At 50.1% G+C, this 26,708-nt stretch overlaps 9 protein-coding genes across 9 annotated transcripts; 4 read left to right on the forward strand and 5 right to left on the reverse strand.

Annotated features, from left to right (window-relative positions):
• Window positions 1–14: 14 nt before the first annotated feature.
• Window positions 15–1,658, reverse strand: COL26b_008097 (uncharacterized protein; the record flags this gene model as incomplete). Its single annotated transcript, XM_053180865.1, has 1 exon — window positions 15–1,658. One exon carries the CDS (start codon window positions 1,656–1,658, stop codon window positions 15–17), a length of 1,644 nt encoding a protein of 547 aa, XP_053035127.1.
• A 961-nt stretch (window positions 1,659–2,619) lies between these two features.
• COL26b_008098 (uncharacterized protein) lies at window positions 2,620–3,058 on the forward strand (the record flags this gene model as incomplete). Its single annotated transcript, XM_053180866.1, has 2 exons — window positions 2,620–2,703; window positions 2,756–3,058. 2 exons carry the CDS (start codon window positions 2,620–2,622, stop codon window positions 3,056–3,058), a joined length of 387 nt encoding a protein of 128 aa, XP_053035128.1.
• A 200-nt stretch (window positions 3,059–3,258) lies between these two features.
• Window positions 3,259–3,771, forward strand: COL26b_008099 (uncharacterized protein; the record flags this gene model as incomplete). The annotated part of the gene is made up of 2 exons (XM_053180867.1): window positions 3,259–3,429; window positions 3,481–3,771. The coding sequence occupies 2 exons, from the start codon at window positions 3,259–3,261 to the stop codon at window positions 3,769–3,771; spliced, it is 462 nt and encodes a 153-aa protein (XP_053035129.1).
• Window positions 3,772–3,956: 185 nt separating this feature from the next.
• On the reverse strand, window positions 3,957–4,819 carry COL26b_008100 (uncharacterized protein; the record flags this gene model as incomplete). Its single annotated transcript, XM_053180868.1, has 2 exons — window positions 3,957–4,109; window positions 4,169–4,819. The coding sequence occupies 2 exons, from the start codon at window positions 4,817–4,819 to the stop codon at window positions 3,957–3,959; spliced, it is 804 nt and encodes a 267-aa protein (XP_053035130.1).
• A 3,557-nt stretch (window positions 4,820–8,376) lies between these two features.
• On the reverse strand, window positions 8,377–10,024 carry COL26b_008101 (uncharacterized protein; the record flags this gene model as incomplete). Its single annotated transcript, XM_053180869.1, has 6 exons — window positions 8,377–8,463; window positions 8,520–8,686; window positions 8,742–8,955; window positions 9,191–9,398; window positions 9,457–9,535; window positions 9,586–10,024. 6 exons carry the CDS (start codon window positions 10,022–10,024, stop codon window positions 8,377–8,379), a joined length of 1,194 nt encoding a protein of 397 aa, XP_053035131.1.
• A 953-nt stretch (window positions 10,025–10,977) lies between these two features.
• Window positions 10,978–12,456, forward strand: COL26b_008102 (uncharacterized protein; the record flags this gene model as incomplete). Its single annotated transcript, XM_053180870.1, has 1 exon — window positions 10,978–12,456. The coding sequence occupies one exon, from the start codon at window positions 10,978–10,980 to the stop codon at window positions 12,454–12,456; it is 1,479 nt and encodes a 492-aa protein (XP_053035132.1).
• Window positions 12,457–13,181: 725 nt separating this feature from the next.
• COL26b_008103 (uncharacterized protein) lies at window positions 13,182–14,983 on the forward strand (the record flags this gene model as incomplete). Its single annotated transcript, XM_053180871.1, has 2 exons — window positions 13,182–13,825; window positions 13,882–14,983. 2 exons carry the CDS (start codon window positions 13,182–13,184, stop codon window positions 14,981–14,983), a joined length of 1,746 nt encoding a protein of 581 aa, XP_053035133.1.
• A 244-nt stretch (window positions 14,984–15,227) lies between these two features.
• Window positions 15,228–16,189, reverse strand: COL26b_008104 (uncharacterized protein; the record flags this gene model as incomplete). The annotated part of the gene is made up of 2 exons (XM_053180872.1): window positions 15,228–15,654; window positions 15,786–16,189. 2 exons carry the CDS (start codon window positions 16,187–16,189, stop codon window positions 15,228–15,230), a joined length of 831 nt encoding a protein of 276 aa, XP_053035134.1.
• Window positions 16,190–22,093: 5,904 nt separating this feature from the next.
• GLD1 (mitochondrial glycerol dehydrogenase Gld1) lies at window positions 22,094–23,354 on the reverse strand (the record flags this gene model as incomplete). Its single annotated transcript, XM_053180873.1, has 5 exons — window positions 22,094–22,753; window positions 22,809–22,881; window positions 22,933–23,051; window positions 23,110–23,197; window positions 23,308–23,354. The coding sequence occupies 5 exons, from the start codon at window positions 23,352–23,354 to the stop codon at window positions 22,094–22,096; spliced, it is 987 nt and encodes a 328-aa protein (XP_053035135.1).
• Window positions 23,355–26,708: the final 3,354 nt, after the last annotated feature.

Below are 26,708 nucleotides of genomic sequence, written 5' to 3' on the forward strand. Positions count from 1 at the left end.
TTGTGACAAATCTTTCATAGCTCGTCTTTGACATGTTTGCCTTCTCCATTCGCCACCACTGCAGGCTTTCCACATGAATATCCATTCTTCACGGACAGCGGTTTGTTAGGATAGACGCAAATAGGCGGTTCAGACTTCGTCTCGACCTTTTCCGTTCCGAGAGCGACTGCAGGCAGGCTTTCGGGGGCGGTCCCATCCTCAACCCATGATCTCAGAGTATCAAGTGCCTTCAGTGGGTACGGAACTCCAGAAGGTGCTACGCAGTGCGTGGCTCCGGGGACCTCGAAATAGCGGTAATAGTCTTGAGTCGAGACATTACGAGAGCTGTCGAGAGCCAGAACACGATCGTAGTATTGCCGCATAGCCTTGACAGGGACAGCCTCATCATTCACAGAATGCCAACTGATCATCTTCTTGCCCAGTTGACGGAACCGCTGAAGGTCGGGGTTGTTGCTGCTGAACATACGGTCCCATTCATTGACACTATCCCAGAAGATTTGAACGTACTCGGCATGCGTCATCTTCGTCGGGTCAAATGATGGGTCTTTCCTCACCATGAGTCGGATCCAGTCGTCGGCGATTGTGAAAGGCCGTCCACCGGAGCAAGTTTCTCCTTCACAGTGAGTGTTGGCGATCGACATCATACCGGTAACTGCGGTGCCAACTGTGACGCCCGGGAAGAGCTGGTTTCCTTCGAGGTCAACTGGGCCTTCAAGCAATGCCTTGTACACCTCCACAGCCGTGCTCGAAATGGTCGTTGACTTTCCTTCGCAGTCGACGGTAGTTCCGATCAAGGCTGCGACATCAAAATCGCAGGATTCAACATCTGCAGTTTTACCGCAAGGATCGGCCAACGCAGCCACAATCGCCTCAAACTCGCATGCCTTAGGGTAGATGCCTTTCTGGTTCATGATGAATTGCGGCCAGTACATCGCCACCAAAAGCGCCGAGAATCTGACTGCTGGACAGCTTGTTAGGAGGCCATCGTAGTCTTCGGGATATCTCTGAGCAATTGTCAGACCCTGCCTGCCACCAGTTGAGCAACCCTGCCAGTAAGAGAACTTGGGAAGTGACCCGTAGGCTTCACGGATGATGTGCTTGGATATGACGGTCATGTCGTGGAGAGCTCGGTGTCCAAAGTTGACGACCAAGGGATACTCCAAGTTTCCTGGGTTTTTCATGAGCCAGGTATCGGCAGTTGCAAACATGTTGTGGTTGTAGCCCGCGTTCGTGGTTGCGACTGCATACCCCTGTGACGCTAGGGCGGATCTGATGTCGGCACCCATCTCTCCAGCGGACCAACCGCCTCCTCCAACGCCAACGTAGCGTCCAATGTAGTTGGACGTTGGTAGCCAAAGCTGTACAGTGACATCGTCGTTGTGACCGGGATGCGTGTATGATATCGTCACATTACAAGCCTGCACACCATCCTCAGTGACCAGAGTAGCTTCCGGTAAGAATCCAGCCTGAGGTTTGAAGCCATTCAGGGTCGAAGTAGTGATCGACAATAGTTGAGCACCATGTAGGTTGGGGAAGGAGTAATTCTCCTTGGAGCAGGGTGTTGTCTTGCCGGCGGCAATCTGGGCGAACAGAAAGGATACACCAATCTGAAAGGACTTAACGCCGCGGCGTTTTGGCGCGGTGTGAGGGAACCGCATGTCGATCTTCTCAAGGTGCTGGCTGAGAGACACTTATAGACTCAGTGAGAACAAATTCGAAACCAATATTGTAAAAGAAAGTTTGGTTATAGAAAGTAACGAAAGCAGCTTGATGCTGTTGGATTTGATTCAATAATGATTCAGTTGGGCTTCCCGTTATTAGCCGAGGTCAAATCAAATAACTCAACAGACGCATCAACAGCGGTTTCCAGAGCCCCACGTTACAAGAACCCCTTGGACGTCGCTGTCCGCCAGGATCCCGACTTAAGCGGACTCCGCGAAAAGATGAAAGTCCGCGAGTGGGATCGCCATGGCCAATGCGCAGTCGGTAGCAGGTATAAACGACCGCCTTCCGCGCGATCCACGGCACGCGTACCCGTCTAATAGACGAACTATGTATTGTATTGGCTGCCAACTTTCTGGTACACTTTGGATCCAGTTCTACCCGTTGAGCGCAATTGTACGACTTTTTCAACCGTGTTTTATCCCCTTAGAGGTGCTGTAAAGTCATTTCGCGTCAAGCAGAGGGAACGCCAACGTTCCACACACGGACAAAGACGGGTGCGATTTGGTTCGTATTCGCAGGAATACGGACCTCTACATCAACCCGTAGAAATAACTCTACACATCAATGGCAGGCGTCTATTGATCCGCGACGGCCCTAGCCTAGTCCTGTACTCTAAATTCAGCCAGTCGTAGACTTTGGGAATTGCCGCTGTCTCAGTAGCGGGGTGCTGATCGACGCTTGAGCCGCCAAGTTTGGTGAACAGTCATTGCGGCGAAAGCTAGTTTAGGGCAAGAAGTTGACTGTGGTATCGGCCGATTGACGGAACTTCATTTTTTCAAATGACATGGCTCAGTAATGTGAAGATAAATACACGCTGATGTCCCAATTTCTCAATCGGTGTCATCGCATCAATCTGCAAAGTCCCAAGATCAAAGTGTCACACAACCGCTCACCATGAGAGTTAGCATCATCGGCGCGACGGGCGAGACCGGCCAGTCCATCATCGACGGCCTCCTGAAGTCGACCGAGCCCAAATATGTTGGTTATTCCTGCGAAAACTTCACAATTTACGCAACTAACTCATGGTCAGGATATCACGGCTCTCACTCGTCCTGCTTCAATGCAAAAGCCCGAGGTGCTGGACCTCCAGAAAAAAGGCATCCACATCGTCGCCGCTAATCTTGAGGGTCCTGAAGATGCACTCACGGAGATCCTCAAAGGCACAGATGTTATGATTTCTGCCATCAATGCTGGCAATCTGATGGCTCAGATTCCTCTGATTAATGCATCGAAAGCGGCTGGTGTCGGGCGATTTATTCCTTGCTTTTTCGCCACCATAGTCCCTCCCAAGGGCATCCTGAAGCTAAGAGACATCGTGGGTTCAACGCTCTGACTCGGCAACATAATAGATCAGTCTGGAGCTAACGTGAATGATAGAAAGAGGATGTTTTGAATCATGTCAAGAAAGTGCGCCTGCCATACACGGCAATCGACGTCGGTTGGTGGTACCAAATCACGCTGCCGCGTCTTGCATCCGGTCGTATCGATTACGCAACCACATTGGTAACTGATGGAATTGGGGGGGACGGAAACATGCTTTCAGCTATCACTGACGTGCGTGACATTGGGACATACGTGGCTCGGATCATTGCAGACCCCCGCACGTTGAATCACATGGTCTTTGCCTACAACGAGTTGATCACCCAGAACCAAGTGTATGACTTGTTGGAGAAGATGAGCGGGGAGAAGGTCAAGAGAAACCACGTAAGTTGTCTTCAATTGATAATTGCAGCATCGGGACTAAACGGTCAACAGATATCGGTTGAGGCAATCAAGGCCGGAGTCGCTCAGATGGAGGCTTCGAACCTGGGGCCGGAGTCACCAGAGTTCTACGAACTGATCCGCTTTCAGTACTGGCATTCTTGGGCTATCCGTGGAGACAACACCCCCGAGTATGCAAAGTATTTGGGTTACTTGAACACGAAGGATCTTTATCCAGATATTGGGTTCATTTCGTTTCAAGACTATGTGCAGGAGGTACTGGATGGAAAAGGCAAGAGTGTCTACGAAAAGTCGGAGGATTTGAAGCCACTCAAGGTCGAATGAGAGAAGGGATCATCTATGCATAGCAATGTCACTGATGGAGGTGCGCGGGCCTCTCATAGAAGGGTACATGACGGCTCATCACAACCAAAAATAACACCATGTGCATTCGTCTATCATAAGGCTCTCTTTTGGTTGACTAGGGAAATTTCCGAACTGATCCTACAAAGTTGGCCGCGCTAGATCTTTCATAGCGCCGTAGCCGGAAGGATGCGATCAGTCCTGTACCAGTTGGCCTCGGGATCGCCGAGGCATTCGCCAACAGGAACCCCCTTCAAGTTCTTCTCTTTCATAACTCGAAGAATCTCAGGAAGCAGAAACTCAGCGGTGTTTTGTTGAACCTTACAGCTTGTTAGATACGCAGTTTCTCAGCATTATCGGATTCCCGAGGTTGACTTACATCATGACACAAAGTAAGAGTACCGCCATTTTCCACGCCGTTCTCAAAGAGATCCAGGCCTGTAAGGTTCCCCAATGAGTTGTATTTCCAGTCGTTGGTGTCGATGTCAGCACGGATGACATGGTACTTGAGATCCTTCATGATGGACAGGGTCGCAGCGCTCCAGCTGAAGTAAGGCGGGCGCATATACGTCGGACAATTCCCCATAATGTCAAAGAAGGCATCCTCGAGTTTGGTCATCTGCTCAACCACGCCCTTGTCGTCAGTCGTGGCAAGGTCGGCGTGACTCCAAGTGTGATGGCCGACTTGGTGGCCCTCGTCGAGCATGCGCTTAATCCTAGCTCGGTTTTCATCGTTCCTGATATCGCCCAGGAGACTGCCCGTTACGAAGAAGGTAGCTTTGACTTGAGCCTCGGCAAGTAGGTCGAGAACGTGATCAGTGTACTTGAACGGGCCATCATCGAAGGTGAGGGCAAAGGTATTCTCGACGGTACAGCTGCTAATGACAGTGCCATACGGAACTTTGGTGGGCGGGGTCGTCGACGTAGTGTTGTTGTTGACGCTGGTGTCGTTGGCTCGGGGCTGCATGCGGAAGGGCCCAGCAGCTGCTCCCAGTACGAGGGAGAGGGTAATGACTGTGGTGTAATGCATTGTACTGTAATGACTGATGGGTAAAAAAAATGAGTGTGATGGAGAGCGAAGGCAATTCACAATTTCGAATACGGCGAAATGCGCAACTAGAAATATGAAGGCCCAGTACGGTATTGACTGTAGCTCAACGAATTGCCGTAGAATGCCATCCCTTCTTGCTGGACCACTCTTTCTTCTTGCTGGAGTTGTTGCAATACAGGCGAGTCAGCAATAATAATGTCAGAAAGCTTAAGCTATTTTTTTCAGCGTACCTCCTGCAACATTTTCAATGACTAGCGCTTGGCAGTGCCAGTGCCGCTGAGCTGTAGTTACCAAAAATAGGCTGTCAAGTGCTTTGCTAAGCTCTGAAATAGTGAGCGGCCACGGCAATGCCGGGCAGAAGTCGGTCCAACCCTCCTTGTACAGCTCACCTAACAGCAAAGAAGCACAGAAATGTAAATAGGCCGACTACTGGTTTTATCCTAGCTGCCATAGATGAAGAGAGGGAATCAAATAAGGCTTCTTTCAAAATCTCCTCAGCCGCGTCCCCGTCTAGCAATGAGGCAGGTAAGCAGATCAACCATAGCTCAAGAGACGCACGTCAAGCAAGCTACAACACTGCTCTTGACACGTTCCAGGCGACTCCTTTGAACACAGCCATGGCGATGATGGTCGTTCGGTTTCGGTATCACTGACAGATCCCTTGGCCAATTCCAATGCCGTCTTTGCTTGAAACCGGACTGCCCTGACCGCTCCACTCCCCGTCCGACAGTCAATTGCCCTAGACCGGATCCCGAGCTCGGTGTCCCCGCCCGCGGTCTTAAACCCCGACCGGATGTATTTCCAGGCTACCTCAATAACGGCATTGTCGGCCTTCTGGGCCGCCCTGGATGTCACGGCAACAACCTTACGACAGATCCCCTTCTCCAACGCGTACGATGAGCATTTCATTCACTTAGGACCGTATGATATGGGAAACAGTGCATTTTGACAAGTTCGGTCGCATGGTTTCTTAGTCCGTCTCAGTCGGGTCCACCAGAGTATGTGAGGGTGACGGTCAAATATCGTACGATAATTACCAGCAGGGCAACTTCTTGATCTGAATCCCTAGAGCTTAGGCAAGATCGTGATCAAGAAGAAGTTTGGCCTTCTCGTGTGCGGTAATAATAATCGTTCTGATGGCTTAAACGGATTGATTGGAATTTAAGGCAATTGCCTCTCGGCAACTAAGTGTGTCGGCATTAATTAGTGAAAGAACGCTCTAGATAGATGTGGGCTTTGAGTCTCTTCTCCTGCGTTCTTCACTTGAGTTCTTCAACCAAATCCATTATCTCGTCTTCGACCTTTTTTAGGGGATCGAATGTTACAGCCTCTATCCTCAACTCTTCCGCTCTCGTTTTGTACCTGTCAGTGACCAGGACTTCTGTCAGGGCCTTGCCAACAGCTTCGACTGTAACAGGAGAATCTTCCAGGAATACTCCCAGTCCAGACCACTCAATCCTCCTGCCAATGTCGGGTTTGTCAAACGTATTGCCAGCTTGCACCATCGGAACGCCGTTGGAAACCGCATGTTGAAAACCTCCATACCCGCTGTTCGAAACAAAGACGTCCGCGTGCGCTAAGATTGCATCATAGGGAAAATAGTCGACTACCCGAGAATTGCGAGGTAATACTTGATTCGACAAGCTGCTGGTGTCGAGCTTAGCTCCGGCAACACAAAGACAAGCAACAACCAATACGTCATCGCTTTCAGAGAGAGCCTTTATCGTGGGAAGAATAAGTTCTCCATGGTCCAGAACCTCGGTTCCTTGGGCCACGAACACAATCCGTTTTCTGTCTGACTTCAATCCATGCAAGGAAGCACTATTCGAAATGATGTCGTCAAACCAAGCTGGGTATGAGAGCGTTGCTGGCAGTGGCTTGATTGGCAGAGTTCCTGCGAACTTGATTCGATTCGGCCAGTCGGTCGATTGAAATTCAAGACTAGGTGAACACATCTGTAGTGTGACGTCGTGACAAATAGTTGACGCATCCCAAAAAGGGTGTTCGACGGTTGTTGAGATGTTGTCGTAGAGAGATTCAATGGGCTTAGAGCAGCCCATGATTCCCAGCACCCATTGTGCTCGCTCCTCCGCATCGGCGTTCCATGTCTTTCTCAAAATGTCGGTATTTCGTTTCTTTCCTGCTTCACTGTCGTCGAATGGCAGCCCAGTCCCCCACGGCGGTCGTTCAGCACTCGACCAAAATGTCGGCACCACGCCGACTCCTATTGTCTTGATCTTTTCGCCGTTGTTGAAGCCTTCCGGTAAGTCAGTCCCCAACTTCAGGCCCAATGTGCCAGAAAAGCAGGTGTCCGAAAGAACAATGATTTCGCAATCCGGTTGACGTCTGCGCATACCGGCAAGCGCGAATCGAACTGACTCAAGGCCACTGGGCAGTAGTGAAACAAAACCTCCATCAAGTGATGCGGCAAGACGGGCCGCAGAGTCTGATGCGTGCGCAATCTTTGGCCAACGATCTGGATCGTCCAACGTGCCCCAGAGTCCGATGATAGGACTGAAGTGTCCGCCTGTTGCTTCGATAGCCGACTTCCATCTCTGAGTTCCCAAAATCGTCACGTCGAATCCATTAGTGATTAGGTGTTTGACGATTTGAAGTGCCGGCCGCATGTGGCCCTCCCTAGGAGGTACGGCGTAAAGGACGCAGGGTTTGGTCCTGGTAGCCACCTTCATGCTGAAGTTTGAGTTTTTCTGCGAGGTGTAGCCCAGAGTTTGGTTGTCAAAGAGAGAAATGTTCGCCTGAAAGCATGTCATAGATGTCGAGGTGTTCGGATGAGCCCGGAGACAAGCTTTTGTGTTCTTCGTTCGGCCATATCAGTGCCAGGGGACCCTGAGCTCGCTAAAATTGACACCAAGATAAGAGAGGCAGGAACAAAAGACAGATTTGAGAGTGGCTACCCTCGCGAGTCAGGGAGGCGACCGTCTATCAAGCTCAAATATCATGAAAATTGGCTGATTTTTGAAGCTTCAAAGCTTCACAAACAATACTGACGACAGGACTTGCATCGCATGTTTATATTCCGAGGATTTGATGCGATTCGATCAATGACCAGTCTCTCAGTTCAATTGCGCGAAGCCCTTTGGGATGATGTCTTTCTTTTCAGGGGCTATCCCTGCCAAAACGATAGATCGCTGTTCAGACCAATCTACTGGAATCTGGAGTTCCGGGGTTAACATTGTGTTTGACTCGTGGATCGCGATAAAGAACAATGGCCACCTATCTATGACGAGACACAAATACGGCGAAGATTATGCGAATGAGGAAACACATGTATGCGGAGTAAATCGCCACTTCAGTACAATTGTTTTTGTACCCTTGACAACTGCAAACTGAATTACCCCCAGAGGCGCCGATCAATACACATGCTCCAGACCTTAGAATCATCCCCAATAATGCTTGTCATAATCTCCTTCGGGCTTCCAAAGAGGAGCCGGGGTGTACACGGGGATCGGTACATCAGCTACAAGGTGAAGGATATCAGCAGGCATATCACGCACGAGATGGATGAAAAGCTTCACTTACTCCCATATCCCGTGCTTGCCGCTGCCCACGTTGGCGACGGAGGAATTGCCCAACCAGTGGGCGTCGTCGAGATTGTGTAGGTGCTGGTGTACGCCGTTGGAAACTGTTTTGACGTGAGTGACTTTATGCCGTCTCCTACCCCGTACGAGTTGTCGCTGTTGCCAAAGATGTTGCTGATCTTGTTCACAACATATGTGCCAGACTCCGTCCAGAGGCTGAACCCTTCGACAGTTACGTTTGTGGCGTACGTTAAGTCGTTGGCGATCAAGTACAAGGGAGGGCGTTTGGCGCCATCAGCAACGGATCCTGAGAGCGGTGTTGTTAGACCTACCGGAGTAGTTGATTCATGCGGGAGACTCACCAGAAAAGTTCTTGAAAATCAAGTTGCTAAGCGCAACCGCTCCAGTGTCCGGCTCAAAAGTGTTTTGCCAGTACTGATTGATGTCGAGTCCGTACAAGGATGCCTTGGAACGGAAGTTCTCAAAGGTAATGTTCGTAACATAACCCGACCCTCCAGGATAAGTCTTGATGAAAGCAATGTTGTTGCCTTGGATGATGCTTATGTTGCGAGCATGCTACAGCCTGTTAGCTACAAGAAGCACGCAGACAGTAAAGCGCTTACAATATTGGCGATAGATGCCGACACATTCAGACTACCGATCGAGATTCCAGATCCGGCTTGATTGCATACAAGATTTTTCGACAAGGGCATGATTCGAAGGGCTTTTGACCGACACACATTCGTCTCTGTTGGTACCCTGAAAAGATGAGTGAGATCAAGGAACTTTAATCATGATCGAGTGGACAGACCTCAATATCGTGGATCCAGTAGTTTGTTCCCACAACATCAACCCCGTCGTAGGAACCAAGGTTCGCTCCTCGAATTGTCAAGTGATAGGCTTCAAGGTTGACAGCAAAGTCGAAGACAATGTGAAATTTGGGACTGTCCACGAGGATAAGATCATGGACTGATGTGTTAATAGGGGAAATCAAGCGGACGAGTCGAGGACGGAACGTGCTGGAAGAGCGCTGTCAGCTTCGAACTCATGCATCGGGTAAATTGGTAAATGGCGTACTTCCCCGAGTTCCTGTATAGGTACCCTTGACCCTGAATTGCACCTTTTCCGTTTTGTGAGTAAAACTCAAAGTCGACGGCTGTTTCCGAAGTCAGTCTTACTTCGATGCAATGTGACTAATAGATGTACCGTTTATAATTGTGATTCCATTCTGCAAGAAAAGGCCGTCACCTTCGCCGTTGATTGTCGCGTTCAGCTGCTCAACCCCTGCGAACCCCTGTAGGATCAACTCATGATCGACAGTCCAATTGCCACCATAAGCGAGTGTGATCAATCCGTCGAGCTGGAAAGCCCAATTGGTACCATTGGACAGGATAGCTGTTCGCTTGATAAGATAGTTGCCCTCTGGGACAATGAGACGGCTGCCAGCGTGAACGAGAACGCAGCTCTTGTAGGCATTCTCAATTGCATCTGCCACATCTGTGGAGTTGTCGCTGATACCTCCGTAATTCAGGATGTTGCATTCTGTTGTTTTCTTACTCAGGGCTGTTGTAGGACCCACGGGGCCTGTGAGCTGAGCAGCGACTCCTGAAAGAGAGAGAACCGCGGCAAGAAGGGCAGACTTCATCGTGGGATACAAGTTAGCAGCAAAAGATTGGCGCCTCGTCGAGGATAAAACCACAGTTGAAGCAAGATATACCAAGCTTTAAACACATTTCTCTTGCACAGTGAGGCCAGAATGCCGTCACACTGATCACGACATTGAGGAACCCGAAATCAACGACCCATATCGGATAGCATTGCCGCATGCCGTGCTTCCGTAGGATTTTTCGGTCAGCAAGTATTCAGAAACGGCTGCCTGAAGTGGATTTGGCTGTCGGCTATGCTCTTTGAGTAAGACGGGCGAAATATTTGCAAGATACTTGAGCGGTGCTAACACTCAAATCAACCTCTCCTACTTTTTCGACTCACCGTGAGCTAAGGTGACCGCAGACATGCGCCATTATGATAATTGATGAGTTGAAAAGCAAATGCAAGGTTGAACTCGAGTATTCCGGCGAGCTATAATTGCGTGATGGTCAGATCCGACGCGATGGATCACAAGAAGATATCTAGTGCCTGCTCATACCCCGGCAAGCACGTTCCATGTCACTGGCTCTTTTGCACCTTTGAGATGATGTGATGCACTAGTTTCTCGACATGTCTATATCCACTGGCATATGTGGATAACTTCCGCCAGGGCGAAATAGCATGCAGAAGCTCCACGGTTCCGACTACCGAGCTTGGCCATGGGAAAGGTGACTTCGAACACTAGATGTAAGCATTTGCCAGAAGAGGTATAAGGAGGATTTGCGATGCGAGAACACCGGAAGTTCGGCATCTTGCACACGGAAAATGATATTGCATCAATCAGAGTCAAGAATACTGTCCCAGCTAGCAATGGCGCAATGATTGTGTCTGCCGCGCAATGAATTCTATGGAGCCCTTGATTCAGCTTCTCTACAAAAGGCGAATCGCACTGAATGTTACGAAACTGCGATCACACCTCCCACAACTACAGCAGGAATAACACATTCAGTGATGGCCCCGAGAAACGTGCTCCTGCTCGTGGCAGACGACTTGGGAAAGCAGCTTGGCTGCTACGGAAACCCCTACATCAAAACTCCAAACATCGACAAGCTTGCTGCTGAAGGTACACGGTTCGACAAAGCTTTTGCAAGCACTGCTTCTTGCTCCGGCTCAAGATCGACCCTCTACACAGGCCTCCACACCCACCAGAATGGCCAGTACGGACTCAACAGCGGCAAACACCATTTCATGACATTCGATCACATTGAGTCTGGACCGGCCTTGTTATCCAAGGCTGGCGTTCGTACCGGGATTATCGGGAAGATCCACGTCGGCCCAGACAATGTTTATCCCTGGGAATGGAGGGCCGAGAGCCTGACCAGGGATGTGTGGTGGTCTTCTCAACGCGCGGCCGAGTTCTTCAAGGTCTCCAAAGAGGATGGGCGGCCGTTTGTACTGACCGTTGGGTATCACGACCCCCATCGCGATCGCACCCGCGGCGGCTTTGGCAATGATGAGCCGGTCGACGAGCGGATAAACAGCGTGAAGTATCATGCCAGCGACATGGTTGTCCCAGGCTTCCTCTCAGAGACACCCGGTGTTCGACATGAGCTTGCAGGCTATGCTGAGGCCATTAGCCGTCTGGATCAGGGCATCGGCATGATCCTTCATGAGCTTGAAGCATCTGGCTTCGCCGATGACACTCTAGTCATTTTCATCAGCGACAATGGCCCTCCTTTCTTGAACTCCAAGACGACTCTTTACGATGCAGGGGTCTGCCTCCCTCTCATCATCAAGCAGCCTAGATCTTCACCGGCTGTAAATCGCAACCTGGTGTCTTACATCGATGTTTTACCCACCATCTTGGATTGGGTTCTGGATCAAAACTCGGAAGTACCCAAGGCGGGACTCGCGGGTCGGTCGTTCCTCGACATAATCAGTGAAGGTCAGGAGCTTCCTGAATGGGATCACGTATTTGGCTCCCACACCTTTCATGAGTCGACGAATTACTGGCCCACGAGGTACATCCGAACGAGACGATACAAGTATCATCGCAATATTGCATGGAGACTTGACTTTCCTTTTGCCAATGATATCTACGGCTCACTCACATGGGAAGACATCCGCAATGCCGAAGAGAGTCCGAAGAAGGTTGGGCAAAGACTGCTGAAAGACTACTTCTTCCGTCCTGCGGAGGAATTGTACGATCTCACAGTGGATCCTAATGAGGTGAAGAATCTAGCCAAGGATACTGATCATCAGCATGTACTCGATGAGCTGAGGACCAGGCTGGAAGATTGGCAGAGAAGAACGAACGACCCTTGGCTGTACCGCGACGGGATCTCGATCCTTCTGAACAAGCATCATATTGATGCCGGGCTCTCAGTTCCCGATAAGTGGGATCTTGACATTGAAAGTCCTGAGACAAATAAGAAAGGTATCAAATTGTATGATAACTTGCCTTTCGGGGTGTCTGGTGTCAGATCGTAGAAATGCGACGCGATTGCACGCTTTGAAACTAGGATAAAGAGCTTAGACAAGGAAGAAACGCCTCACGATATTTGCGATGAGAGTATTTACCGGGCGACGACTGCGCCAATTGTGCCTGATATTGTGCGTCGGTTCGCCCATGTGCCAGGCCTACGATTACGCTCATCACGAAGATTTCGGGGATGTCGGACCATTGATGGAGAATCGCGCCCAGCTTTGAAGAAGGAAGTGACAGGACGTATTTGGATCCCACATCCCCTCCATGTCACACGCCAAGGCGAAATGAGGGTGGTATCCCGTTCTTGTCAAGCACCATCCCACATGGGGAATTGTCCGTCGTTCTGTGAGAGGTAGACCCCTCGCTCCTCATCTGTCTCCATAATGTCGTGATGGCCTCTCGGCTGACGAACGCCGAGAACCAACCAAAAGCTTATCTTGGCTTTCAACCTTTTCCGGGGTCATTGAAGACTTTGACAGGAGGTGTCTCTGGAAACAAGCAACGGGTGGAAGACAGCTGCACGTCGAACTCAATGGCGATGATGTGCGCGTTTGACTCGGTGTTTTGTCGACCGATTCCAATTATTAGAGGCCAATGCTTCATATATAGATGACTTCACAACCAATGGTTTAGTCGAATGCAAAGGCCTATTCCGACCATGGCTGTATCCTTCAAGTGATCGCTCATCATCTTTTGCTTTCAACGCGCGCTCCCCGAAGTACCAAACATGAGTGCAAATGCGCCCTCCGCCATCGACGTTGCTGATGGAACAAGGACCCCTCGCAGCCACGACATCGACGCCAAAACGCCTTCATTCGACGTCGACGCTCCGAAGGAAGACATTAGTGATCTCGCTGAGCCACAGGACACCACCAAATCAGTTGTTTTCTGGGAAGCACTCACCCGCCGTAACACCCCCAGAGACCTCGACTCCATTGCGACAGAACGTAGTGTTTTCGATGATCCCAACTTAGCGCCTTTTTATCAACCTCCAGCTGAGTACGAAAATGTTCATCGCTTCGATCCTCAGGAACGATGGACCTACCGCGAAGAGCAGCGTGTGCGTCGCAAGACCGACCTTAGGATCTTCGCCTGGATTCTCGTCATGTTCTTCGGTTTGAACATTGACAGAGGCAACCTGGGCAACGCCGCAGCCGACAACCTTCTCAAAGATCTCAACATCAACACAAATGATTATAACAATGCTCAGAACATGTATCGCATCGGCTTTCTCATAGCTGAAATTCCATCACAGATGATTGGGAAGCGTCTTGGTCCTGATCGATGGATCCCTGTCCAAATCATCCTGTGGAGTTTCGCTTCGGGTGGACAGTTCTTTATGCACAACAGGGCCGGCTTTTTTGCCTGTCGGTTTCTTGTAAGTTTTGTAATACAACAGGATGCAAGCGTTTCTGAGCTAATCAAAGCGTGAACTTCAAGATCGGGCTCTTCATGGGTGGCTTCATTCCGGACAGCATTCTGTACTTGTCTTATTTCTATAAGAAGACCGAGATGCCAATCCGTCTCGCCCTGTTTTGGTTCGTCGACTCTATCTCAGGCGTTATCGCATCATTTATGGCGTATGGCATTCTGCATATGCGCGGAGTGGCCGGCAAGGAAGGCTGGAGATGGCTCTTCCTGATCGAGGCCTTAGTCAGTTTCGTTATCGGCGCTCTCAGCTTCCTGTTTCTCGTCCCAGGTCCAACGCAGACGAAGACATGGTGGAACCCCAAAGGCTACTTCACGGAGCGCGAGGAGAAGATCATTGTGAATCGCGTTCTTCGGGACGATCCGTCGAAGAGCGACATGCACAACCGCGAATCTCTAACCCTCGGCATGCTCTGGAAAAGTCTGAAAGACTACGACCTATGGCCCATCTATCTCATTGGAATTCTTTTCGAAATTCCAACAGCGCCGCCGAAGACATACCTCACATTGTCTCTGAAGGCCTTGGGTTTCAGCACTTTCAACGTCACGCTCCTCGCCATCCCGGTCACGGTATTTGCAGCAGTTAACATGCTGTGGGTCACATTTCTCACCGAGAGGTTCCATCAAATCGCCATCATCGGCCTTCTGTCACAGGTCTGGGTGCTGCCTCTTCTCATTGTCGAGTATACCTCCATCGAAAGCCTGTCCCCATGGGCACAATATGCTGTCACATTCATGATTCTCGGTCAGCCATCAACGCATGCGGCTCACGTCGGCTGGTGCTCTCGACTTTCGAACTCTGTACGAACTAGAGCAATCAGCGCCGCGTTGTACAACATAACGATCCAATTGTCTGGTATCGCGTCTTCCAACATCTATCGCGAAGATGACAAGCCTCACTATCACCGTGGAAACAAGAACCTCATCGCCATCACCGTCGCTACAATCTTTGCTTACGCTTTTGCCAAGGTGTATTATACTCTTCGGAACAAATCTAAGCGGGATCGATGGAACGCTATGTCTGACCAGGAACAAGCAGCATACCTAAACCGTACCACAGATGAGGGCAACAAGCGGCTGGACTTCTTCTTTGACAGTTAATCGCCGTACTCATCATCCAATTGTTGGCTTTCTCTGGATGTCTGTATTATTCCAACTCAATGACACGAAACCCTCACTCGAGACAGAAGCTGGTAATTAAAGTCAAGGCGATCTCGTCTTTCAAGTTTTTTGCTTTGTCCAAGTACCTACGGCCAAGTCTTAGCAGACGTCATCATTGAACACCATGAAATTGCTAGCTACCGCGCCTTAAGTATTTGCTTCTTCCCCGATTTCTACATTTTTATCAGTGAAACGTCATTGTCTCCGCAACGTATTGCTTCCCTGCTCCGGAATTGTTCTTCTGGGTTCCGTTGCCAGTGTTGTTGAACTGCCGGGCGACTCCCCCACTTGAAGACGAAGAATCCAAATCCCGCGGCTTATCTTCCTGGATATAACGCTCCAGCAAAGCCTTTGTCACAGAAGCTGCAGCAATTGCAGCATACGGTTGCCATTTCTTGTTCTTATGGCTATCCGCGTAGTCACAGACACCTTTCACGATAATGCATGGGATCTGATCCCACATTCCAGCACCCTCCATCTCAAAAGCGATGATGCCATGCTCTTGAGCTAGTTTATCGCGGCGGTCGCCAGATTTCATGACCGTGTCACCAGATGCCACATTCCCAATGAAGATTTGCGGAGACTGGGTCTCACTGTCGGCAAGACGATCCCTAGGCACAAGATGCCCCTGATCGCACCCAAGCTCCCGGCAAGATGTGCGAGCAGCCGCGTCACAACCACCGCTGTTGCTGCACCCACACCCGTTTGCTCCCAATTCTGATGAAGGTGAAGATATGCCGACTTGAACAGAGTGTCTTCAGATGGTGGTGGACGTCCGTAGCGGGTTCGGCGACGTTCTTTAACCGCCTTTCGTTGGATCTTCTCTAGAACGTCTGCGCACCCACGCTCAAGTCGGCCACGTCCAAAGTCAGACTCATATACAGCGAGCAAAGAGCGAATGTCGAGATTCGATCGGCCCAAATTGTCGTGAATCGTATCCTTGCGAGAGAATTTATCGGGGTATTGGCGGCCCAGGTCAAACTGAATGACGCTCTTGCTGATGACGACGTCTCCGAGTATCATCTCATCGACCTCATCGCCTGATCCAGGCACGCCTCCACAGACACCGGCGAGAATAGCAAGCTTCAGGCCAGTGTAGCTCGAACGAAGAGCTGCTGCTGCACCTGAAGAGCTTGTTTTGCCCATGTTTGGGAGCAATGCGAGCACAACGTTGTGGCGGCCTATTCGTCCAGTCGTGTAGTTGTTGGGGTCATTTTGCGCCCTCCCAAATCTATCGCCATTCTCATCCCAAAGTTCGTCGAATGCTAAAGTAGCCGCGTCATATTCGAGAGACAATGCGCACACCAAAGCGATTTTGAAGTCTTCTCGGCATTGGGGCTGAGCTAGGTCACCCATAATCGTGGTGGCGGTGGAGTAGCGGAAGGTAGATAGGGGTGAGAAAGCATACCTGTTTATTCTCGCAGTCCTGCAGATGCATCATTCTAATCTCTGAGCTACGAGGAGAAGAAATTGAGGGCGCCGGTTGCTGCATAAAATGCCTCACCACAGCTGAACACTGGGCTGCTGTCGGATTTCTTCAGGCATCTGTTTGCCTTGTCAGTGCCAAGTTGGAGCAGGCGGTAGCGTGGCGCAGCCCGATTCTTACCGACTTCAAGTGGAAAAAGTGCTAGAACAAATTGAAGATCTGATGGATATGGCCACTGAGAGTGGCCAGAAACTCGGGGCAACATTCCCGAAGCGTTTCATTGATTACATGCATCATCTTTTTGCCATCCACCATCTACGCGCAACAGGGCGAACCGCTCAACAATGGGCGATAATAGTCGCCGGGTGTGTCGGATTCGCCCCCATGGTTTCCCCTCTCAATGCTCGCTGACAACATAAGACCTCATAATGAAGGATATGGACGTGCCATTACCTTGCCTCGTTCCCACAGCCCCTCATCTTGGTTTTTGGCGAAACTTTACTCTTCTGCGCGATCCTTTGGCATCAACGTACGGCGGCGATGACAAGCGATCATGTCGCCTGGCAATTTCGATGAGGAGATGGCTCCAAATCGAGGAGTGCACATCAACGTCGGCTCTGGAAATCAAAACAACAATTGCGGATCGGGCAAACAATTCGTGGTTGGGGTCATGAACATGTGTAAGTTCACCAAAGGCAAGGATTGTTTTCCGCTTATTGATCCTATTATACAGCCTCCGAACAACGCGACAGCCTTCTCTGCGACTTGTCAACCACCGATCCCGGCGACGATAAGAAACGTATCGTGAGAACAAAGGGCGGTCTGATTCCGGGTCTGAATAACTGGTTTTTCGACCACGAAGAATATAACAGATGGCATCGGAAGCCTGAGAAAAGACTGCTCTGGATAACAGGCAGCCCTGGCAAGGGTAAAACCATGCTCATATGTGACGTCATCGAAGAGCTCGAGAAGCAGAATTACGAACCTGTGTACTTCTTCTGTGAGGCTGGCGATACTCGACTGAACACGGCAAATGCTGTGCTCCGAGGGCTTCTGTACTCATTCTTATCTAGAAACCCTTCTTGCATAAGTCAGATTCAGGAAAAGTATGAAAGAAGAGGAAAGGTTGTCTTTGAGGACACCAACAGCTGGGATGTACTAACGGGAATGATCAAGGACATAATATCCAGCGGAGCAATGTCCAAGGCAGTAATTGTCATTGATGCGCTCGATGAGTGTGTGGAAGAGCTGGGCAAGCTTCTAGATCTTCTGATTGATATTTCTGCGACTTGCAAAGCTATTGTTTCTAGCCGCAGCTGTCTACACATCAAAGATAGTCTTGCGACAGCTTGCGACAAGATTACAATCTCGTTGGAGAACAACGAACCAGCTGTCTCTGGCGCAGTGCGCAGCTTCATAGATCGAAAGGTCAGCGAATTGGCAGCTTCGAAGGGATACGACGACACGAAACACGCCGAGATCTTTACTTACTTGAATGCCAACGCGAACAACACATTTCTTTGGGTATCTCTAGTATGTCAACAGCTCAAGAACTCAGTTCCATTCAGACACACGATAGCATCATTGAAGGAGTTCCATTCGGGGTTGGACTCTATCTACGACCGGATGTGTTCTCGAGTCATTCAGCTATCAGGCGAGAGTTTGTGCGCCAAGCTACTGGCTACGATTTGTATCCTCAGGGAGCGGTTCAGTTTGGAAGCAATGGTAATTCTTCTTGAGAAAGATGAGAACTCTCTGGAAGAAGCCGTTGATGATTGCTGCGGCCTTCTTGTTCAAGAGAACCGTGTCATTTCTTTCGTTCACCAATCAGCCCAGGACTTTTGGAAAGAAAGAGCCCAGAAAGCTATGCTTTGGTCCGCCTGTTATGAGCACGGATCAGTATTGTCGGCCCTTGTGAAAATCATGTCAGACGCACTACGACGGGATATGTACGGTCTTGAACATTCCGGTGCCGCCATATCCAGAGCTGACAGCTCTACGAAGGACCCGCTGGCAACTGCCCGATACGCCTGCCTCTTCTGGACGGAGCATTTCATCGAAGCCGGCGTCATGGACAATCTGCAACAGCATATTGTTGGCAACTTTCTGAAGAAACACGTTCTGCATTGGATCGAGGCTTTGTGTTATCTTCGAGGCATATCCAAAGGTATACAAGGCCTGGTCAAGATTTTGAAAGCATTTCGGGTGAGTTTTCTACCTTGATCAACTTCACTCAGCTAATTCTTCAAGCCAACGAACAAGTCTGACCCGGCAGACCCACATGACGTTTTCAGTCTTGTGTATGATGCGTATCGAGTTATGCTTTACTTTCGATCGGGAATTGAGAATAACCCTCTCCAACTGTATCATTCCGCTTTGTTGTTCAGTCCGAAGCGAAGCATTATAGGCAACTTGTTTCGAGACAAGGAGCTGCGTGGGGCTGAGATCCTGACAGCACGTCAAGGTGATTGGTGTGAATGTCTGCAATCTCTCGAAATCAACGGCACGATTGTTTCGCCAGTTACGTTCTCCCACGATGGAACAATGGTTGCCCCTTCGTATGATTCGAAGATGATCCAGCTCTGGGATAGCGGCACAGGAGAAAAGATTCGAAGAATTGAAGGTCATTCGAGCAAAGTGTGCTCTGTGGCGTTCACGGCAGATGGGACCACAGTCATTTCAGGGTCACAAGACGGCAAGATAAGGCTATGGGATGTATTGACAGGAAAATCCAAAGGCAAACGCACAGGTCATACTACAGCGGTCGCTGTCATCTGTGTGGCCAACAGGGGGACCTCGTTCATCTCAGGCTCCTTGGGCAAATCTGTAAAGGTTTGGGATTTGAAGAGAGAAACTTATCGCAAAGATATCTCAGACGTGGATAGTCATATTCGCACGCTATCTCATGACGGAGAGTTTCTTGCTGCAGCATCGACGAGGGGCGAGATACGTCTTTGGAATACGAAGAGCCTTGCCCGTGAGAAGGCACTATCTGGGCACTCGGGAAGGATGAAAGCACTGGCTTTTTCCGGCGACGATAGAAGCCTTGCCTCCGCTTCTAGAGATGACACGATCAAGATATGGGATCTCAAGACAGAAACGTGCCGTGTCTCGATCAAAAGCGGAAAGGTTTCCTCGATAGTCTTCTCGGCCGACAGCACTCAGCTTCTATCGAATCGGGCTGCTAGTGAGGTGTGGTTTTGGAACGTATCCACAGGCCAAAATGTTCGAATCATCAGAAGCTATGCCGGCTCATTTCAGTCGCTTTCCTTAAGAGGGGATGGTGGAATGCTCGTCTCTGCAGCTGGTGATAGAACTGCCAAGTTGTGGGAGCTCGATCGTGATAATTGGTGTCAATATGTGAACCAGTCGACATCAACATCCGATACGAGTGAAACAACGGGCAAGCTTGGAAGGCAGACCGGGCTTTTCAGTTCAAACGCCCTACAAAAGCTTTTTCGTAAGTGAAGCCATCATCCGTCATCTTTCGGCAAAGCTAATAACGGATAGCATCGGTGAATAAGTGGACACAGCCATTACCCCGCTTCCTTGATTACTCTTTCAAGCAAGTCAGTTCATTGATGTTCTCGTCCGATGGAAATTGTATTGCTATAGCTGACGGAGCAACTGTCCATCTCTGCAACGCCAAAACTGGCCAAAGTGTACGAGTGTTCAAGCCTTTTCCGGGACTCGAAGCTCACTCACTGTTCACGGTGGGGTTTCGCGGGAGAGACCTGCTTCTTGCAGCATACTGCAATTCAGAAATCTCCATCTGGAACGTCTCGAAAGGAACACATCTAAGACGCTTTCGGGATCACAAAGACGTATCGATGTTGGCCTTTTCACGCAATGGGGCTAAGCTTGCGTCTTCGCACGGAAGGAAGATCAGAATATGGAACACTTTCACAGGCGAGAAGGAGAGGGAGTTGAAGATTGAAAGTCCCCCCAAAGGTTACATTCGATTTACTGAGACAGGTTCACATCTTCACGGTGATGACGAATCTTTCAGTCTGGCAACGGGAGCAGTCAGAGGACCTAGAAACCCTAAAGCTCTGCAAGCCGCAACCACTGAGACCCACCCTTTCCGAGTCAGAGCAGATGACGGTTGGATTGCGAAACAGCACAGGCTATTTCTGTGGCTACCTCCAGAGTATCGATCACCTATCTGGGACACCTTTGGATCTGCCATCGCTCTGGGATGTGGCTCTCGGCTCATTTTCATTCAGTTTTCATAGTACGGATATTTCATGTTCGCCAAATAAAACTAGTATCCGGTGCGCGAAATACGTCAGATGACGTCCAACAAGCAGGAGGAAAACCGGGGGTTATCTACACGTGTTTGGCTACGTTGATATCGACGCTTGTTGCAATTTATGCTGAGAGGAAGCCGTTACCTAAAGTGAAGAACCCATACATACGATTGCGATCCACATTTATCGATCCTGCGAGTTGACTGAGACTCGCCTTTTTCTTGAAGGTGCTATTGAACCACATCTAGGATGATTACCTTACTATCGAAGAACCTTATCCTTATTCAACTCGAAAGTCTCCGGCAAAAAGACTTCAGACCGTTGCACCACCGAGTCGATGGGCAGGAAAGCACGACAGGCTTTGTGTGCTTCTGGTCTTTGAGGAGGGTGTTTTCATCAACGTGTACATTGCTTGGGCTTGAGACCTGTGGAGCACAAGCAATGAATCATCAGATAATGGCATTCATAGGTATCGGAATCTTGGTAATCGACATGCACTCTAGATGTTTACAGGTGGACGAACCCCAACTTTACGAAACATAGCAACGCGAGGCCAGCTATTCTTCGTCAATGTGGGCTTTGATAGGCGTTTCAATACACCATTTACAATTCCTGAGAATAGTGCAAAGTTTCAAGGCGAAATTATAGACTGCCCATTTTGAGATGTGGCTATCCCACACTGTGTTCTCGTAGAGAACAATACCTCAGATAGTCAGCAAACAGTTGAGCATCAGTACTGTTGAGCATCAGTACTGTTGAGCCTCTATTCATTTGATATCCCTCTCATCTGGGAACTAGATGCTGGAAAAATATCAAGAACGAAATTGGCCAGGTTCAGCCCAAGTGGTAAATGTTCTGGTGAGTCATGGGGTATGGTGATCGAAGCAAGTGGGGAGGTGGGTTACACTTCTCGATGCGTGGTAGGTTGTATCATGAAGAAACCAAGTTAACGCTTGGTCTTGTTCTTTAGACGAGCTTCGTACTTCTCCCATTATCCCAAGACTGCCCAGGACTGCCTTCGAGTTAGCTCAAAACAGCACGGCATCGGTTCCAGATGTGAGAACGACCATGGCCCGTACTGCTTAGGACACGGCAATGCAGATTGTTTAGTCGTGAAATAACCTATGTAAGCTGACTGGCTTTACGGGACGGGTAGCAGCGATCTCAGGAGATGGTGAGCGAGACAATAGATTCTCACTGACAGGTCTTCTTCATTGCGAGGGAATTGAAGCCAGACAGTGAGCTCTGCCTAATAAATCACGCGAATGTATAAAACAGGATCTCTTTCTATGTTCTCTTTTTTTTCATTGTTCATCGAGTCGTCTATCCAAGGCCGTCTAAGCCCTCTCTAATGTCCGACATGGTATCACATATTTAAAGCTTGCGAACGACGCGGTTGGCAGCCTCCTTCTCCTCCTTCTCGTCCCAGATGTTGATGTTCCAGCGGGGCTTGTAGGTGAAGGGAATGTTGTAGCGGCGGGGCTCCTTGCCGATCTCGTTGATGGCGGCGACGTCCTCGTCGGAGATCTTGACCTCCTGGAAGTTGGAGTGAATGCGGCTAGGGGTGACGGACTTGGGGATGACGGAGTGGCCGCCAACTTGGGACCAGGCGAGGACGACCTGGGCAGGGGTGGCGTTGATCTTCTCGGCGATCTTCTTGACGACGTCGTGCTCGATGAGCAGGGGCAGGCCGAAGCCGTTGTTGCCGAAGGCGGAGTAGGCGGTGATGTGGATGCCCTTCTCCTTGGCGTACTTGACAAGGGTGTCGTTCTGCTGGAGGAGGGGGTGGCGCTCGACCTGGTTGACGGCGGGGACGACGCCGGTGGCGTCGATGATGGTCTGGAGGTCGTCGATGGTGAAGTTGGAGACACCGATGGCCTTGACCTTGGACTTGGGCAGGGCGATCAGGGCCTTCCAGGTGTCGACGAGGGAGACGCCCTGGTCGAGGTCGACCTCGGAGTCGTTGCCGGCGGCCTTGGGGAAGAGCTCGCCGCCGTTCTTCTTGAAGGCAACGGGCCAGTGGATGAGGTAGAGCTAGAAGAGTCAGTGAGTGAGTGTTCCAGTAGATGGAAGGATTGGGTATACTCACGTCAAGGTAGTCGAGGCCGAGCTCCTGGAGGGTCTCGTCAAGAGCAGCCTCAACGTTCTCGGGGCGGTGGTTGCTGTGTTGCTGTCAGTAAACATGTCTTGTGTCACGTACCAAGGTAACTCACTTGTTCCACAGCTTAGAGGTGATGAAGATGTCCTCACGCTTGAGGCCGGGGATGTCAGCAAGAGCCTTCTTCAGACCCTCACCAACCTCGGGCTGGTTCTGGTAGATCTTGGCCAAGTCCTGCCGTAACTGTCAGCTCCTGCCCCTTACATCTCTTTCAACGTTTGCCAATGCTTACAAGGTGACGGTAGCCGGCCTTGAGGGCCTCGTAGACACCGACAGAGACTTCACCGGGCTTGGACTGCCAGGTGCCGTATCCCAGAGTACTGAAATGAGGGGTCAAAAGTCAGTGAAGCTCAAAACGTGAAGCGGGGTACAGTGATCGGCAGGGGCCTGAACCAAAAGAGTTCAGATCACTGTAAACAAGCAAACGTACGGGATCTCGGCGCCGGAGTTAAGCTTAGCCTTGTTACCGAAAGACATGATGACTTGAGTTTGAAGAAGAGGTTGTGAGATGGGATGAAGAGTATCGTGAGAGATCACAGAGATCACGAAACGGAGAGGAGGAACAAGTAGGTGGCCTTTTAAGCAAGTGAGGGGTTTCGGGGCCCATTGCATCATTGTTTGTCAGGATGAGCTGCGAACCCTGATGGGTGGGCGGCCGTGACGCCCACCGTCGGACCCGCTTTGCCCGCTTTGATGGCTCCGAGCCCACGACTCTGAGAGTGCCAACAGAGCTTCCAGTCGCTTCGGCGGGGGCACCGTTGACTAGTCGCGCCTGGGGACCCCACACTTCGGGGCGGGAGCCGATGCCGGAGGCGGGTATGGAGGGGGAGGGGCTTCGGGGCTTTAGGTATGATGGAGGAGGGGAACATGTGGTTCTTGCGGATGGCGGTCGTCGTGGCTAATGGCTGATGCGAGTTACCGGCTGTAAACGGAAACGGGAGCGGGAGCGGATGCAGCCAGATGCGCCTCCGGCTCTGTCATGCGTTGCTTTGCATGCGGCGGGTTGACACTGCTGATGGAGAGCATGCAGTAGTAATCATATTGAATATTTTACCACGTAATAGAGATTCGCCAAAGTGCCTCTGTCTGAGTCGATGGCACCTCGCTTCCAGGCCCGGGTCCCTGGGACGGGAAGGAATTGCGTCTTAGCCCTGATGCATGTCGTCTTGGACGGCCCGCATCTTGGCGCCATGATGTGCGGCTTTGAAAGATATTGCGGATATGACGAACAGTATTGCGCACAAGAAACTGCCGACTCATGCGATCTCGGGGCCACAAGATGGTACAAAGAGCCCCACAGCCGGTCGTAAAGAAGCGCACAAATGAGAGATGATATTGAGGAGTGGTAGTAGATAAGGCTACTTATCGATGATCTCACCTCAAATGCTGGTGGCCGAGCTAGGTGATACCACTGTACCTAACGGCGATGTCTCGTATGCTGTGCAACAACGGCGTTCAGCGTCTACTTGACGGGAGGACGGAGAAATGCCGACATGAACTAAGCCATTAACTGAGATCCAGCTGCCACCAAAAAAACCGTTTTTGTATGATTAGTAATTCACTGAGACGATTGCGTCGTATCGTTATTTCAAACATTTCAAATCTGAATGTTGATGATTGACTTGATGAAGACACATCCTCCTGTGTTGCTGAACCAGTCTCATTCGTGCTAATTACCATTGTGTTATCTCGCATTCACCCACCCTCCAACTACCCATCTCATGCATCGACGTTGAAAGAAGAGTCTCACCTAGAAGCCAAGTCCAAATCTGACAACATCTGCATCCAGTCAGCACATTCGTCCAATCCAAAGCATAGATGGCCTCGCTTACCGGCTGCTGGCGACGGAACACGGCACCGATCACCGATCCTCGGGGGGCAGCAGTGTGTTTACTACCCAGACCCCACTGTTGATGATTATCCTATTGAATGCTACATGACGCCCGAAGATACGTCTCTCAGATGCCCCAATTCTACCCCAGTATTAAAAGGATGATTATTTCGTTTGCACCAAAAAAAGTATTAAGCGTCACTGTGTATGTGTTCAATAGCTCTACCCCGCGCGGGGGGTTTCTGTGTCTTGTATTCAATGGGATGAGATCAGAGCGTCGGGGGTCCCGAGGTCCCCTCGTGCGCTTCTCGAGAAAGCTAAAATGCACTTAAATCCGAGCACTCTTGTCTACGTCTTCCCTTCCTCCTTTGATCTGTATTTTCGCATAGCATATTACTGCTTGTAAGTTACGCCGGACTATCTAGTTCGCTCTTGAACTGACCCTTGCAAACATGGGAGCGCGGGTTCCCTTTTTTCAAGTCCCTACGGTGTATATGTCCCACTCGTTCCATGCGCATTTGATATCCATACTTCACAGTCTGGTTGTATCTCTCTATTGCATCGCAATAGCTGTCATCGTTATCTTGGTAGTTCCTCGGCGACGTTGGTCGTAGCTCTTAGATCGTGTTGTGTTCCATAGCCCCCAGAACATTGGACATTGGAGCCTTTTAAGGAACAGCAACGGCTAGTCGTTCGATTCTGGATTGACCTGGTGCTCAGACCGGAAGTTCCTCGCAGCCACCGTAAGCGACAAGCTAGTCTTTCTGAAATCTCTATGATACTCACTGACAGTTGCCGGACCTCGTTGGCATGAATCTACTGATGACTCGTTAGTAAGAGTGGGCGCTGCATTTTTTAATTATCCCATCGGCTGCCACATAGCACTTAACAAACCTGCTATACCACTAATAATCGTAACCGGATTGAATAAGCTATTCGATTGGTCCAAGAAAATGAAAACCCAGGGCGTGGCCGATGGAATGACGGACAAAAAAGGCACTAATACGCGCTTCCCTAATTAGCTAAACTCTTTTAGACATCAATCGTCAACAGAAAACAACAAGGCATCTCTCCGAGAGCACACAGTATTTTGGCCCTTACTCGCGATGCTCCAAGAAAGCGAAAAAAGGAGCGATTCTTGTCAGTCAGCAACAGCCAAGCCGAACAGCTACTTCCCAAGGGGCCAAGAGCAAACACCTTCACGCCGTGCGTTTTGGCAGGCAGTACAAAGTATATAAAGAGCCAAATCGCTGCTCCTAAGTCAGCTTTGGATATGCAACATATTTTCCCTCGGCCTTCTCAGTTTACACAAAATGAAGGTCACATCCCTCGTTTCCTTCCTCGCCGTCACCGTCGCTATGGCGCAAGCGTGTGACTACTGCCAATGCCAGAAATCCGATGGCAGCCACTGCTGTGTAGCGCACACTAACGGCAAGACATGCGACGAGGTCTGTAAGACTGCTGTCTACAGCCTGAGCGCCAATGGAGACAGGCTATCCTGCAATGCTAATGGTGCTTCGAACTGCGTTTCACCGGCCTCGTACTCGGGACGGGACCGATGCATTGTGAGTATTCTCCAGTTCTCTGTCGTAGTAGGAAGCTAACGATGTTATAGTAAATCGCACCAGAGTTTAATATGAACAGGCACTCAAGACTTATCATCGATGCCCTGCTATAGAATGGGTCTGCAGCCGGATGTCAGCACAAGTCGGAACGTGACAGGAGATTGGGTGGCGTGGAGCGTGGTTGCTTGGGTCATTTGGACATCTCAAAAAGTTACTTCAGATGGCGACTACATAGACAATCATTTGAGCCCTGTTCAGTTTACCACTGGCAAAGGTCCAACATTACTCACATAGAGTATCAGTTTGTGACTCGATTCATGACGGATTTCATTCGATTAAGTGCTAGACGCTACGCCTGCAGCCTTTCTTGCAAAGCCCAGGATAACTTCCAACGTAGATTTACAGTTATTGACCTTCTTCCAGCATAGTACCTGT

This window comes from Colletotrichum chrysophilum (genome assembly GCF_026319265.1).
Source record: "Colletotrichum chrysophilum strain AFK26 chromosome Unknown scaffold_69, whole genome shotgun sequence".
NCBI lineage: Eukaryota > Fungi > Ascomycota > Sordariomycetes > Glomerellales > Glomerellaceae > Colletotrichum > Colletotrichum chrysophilum.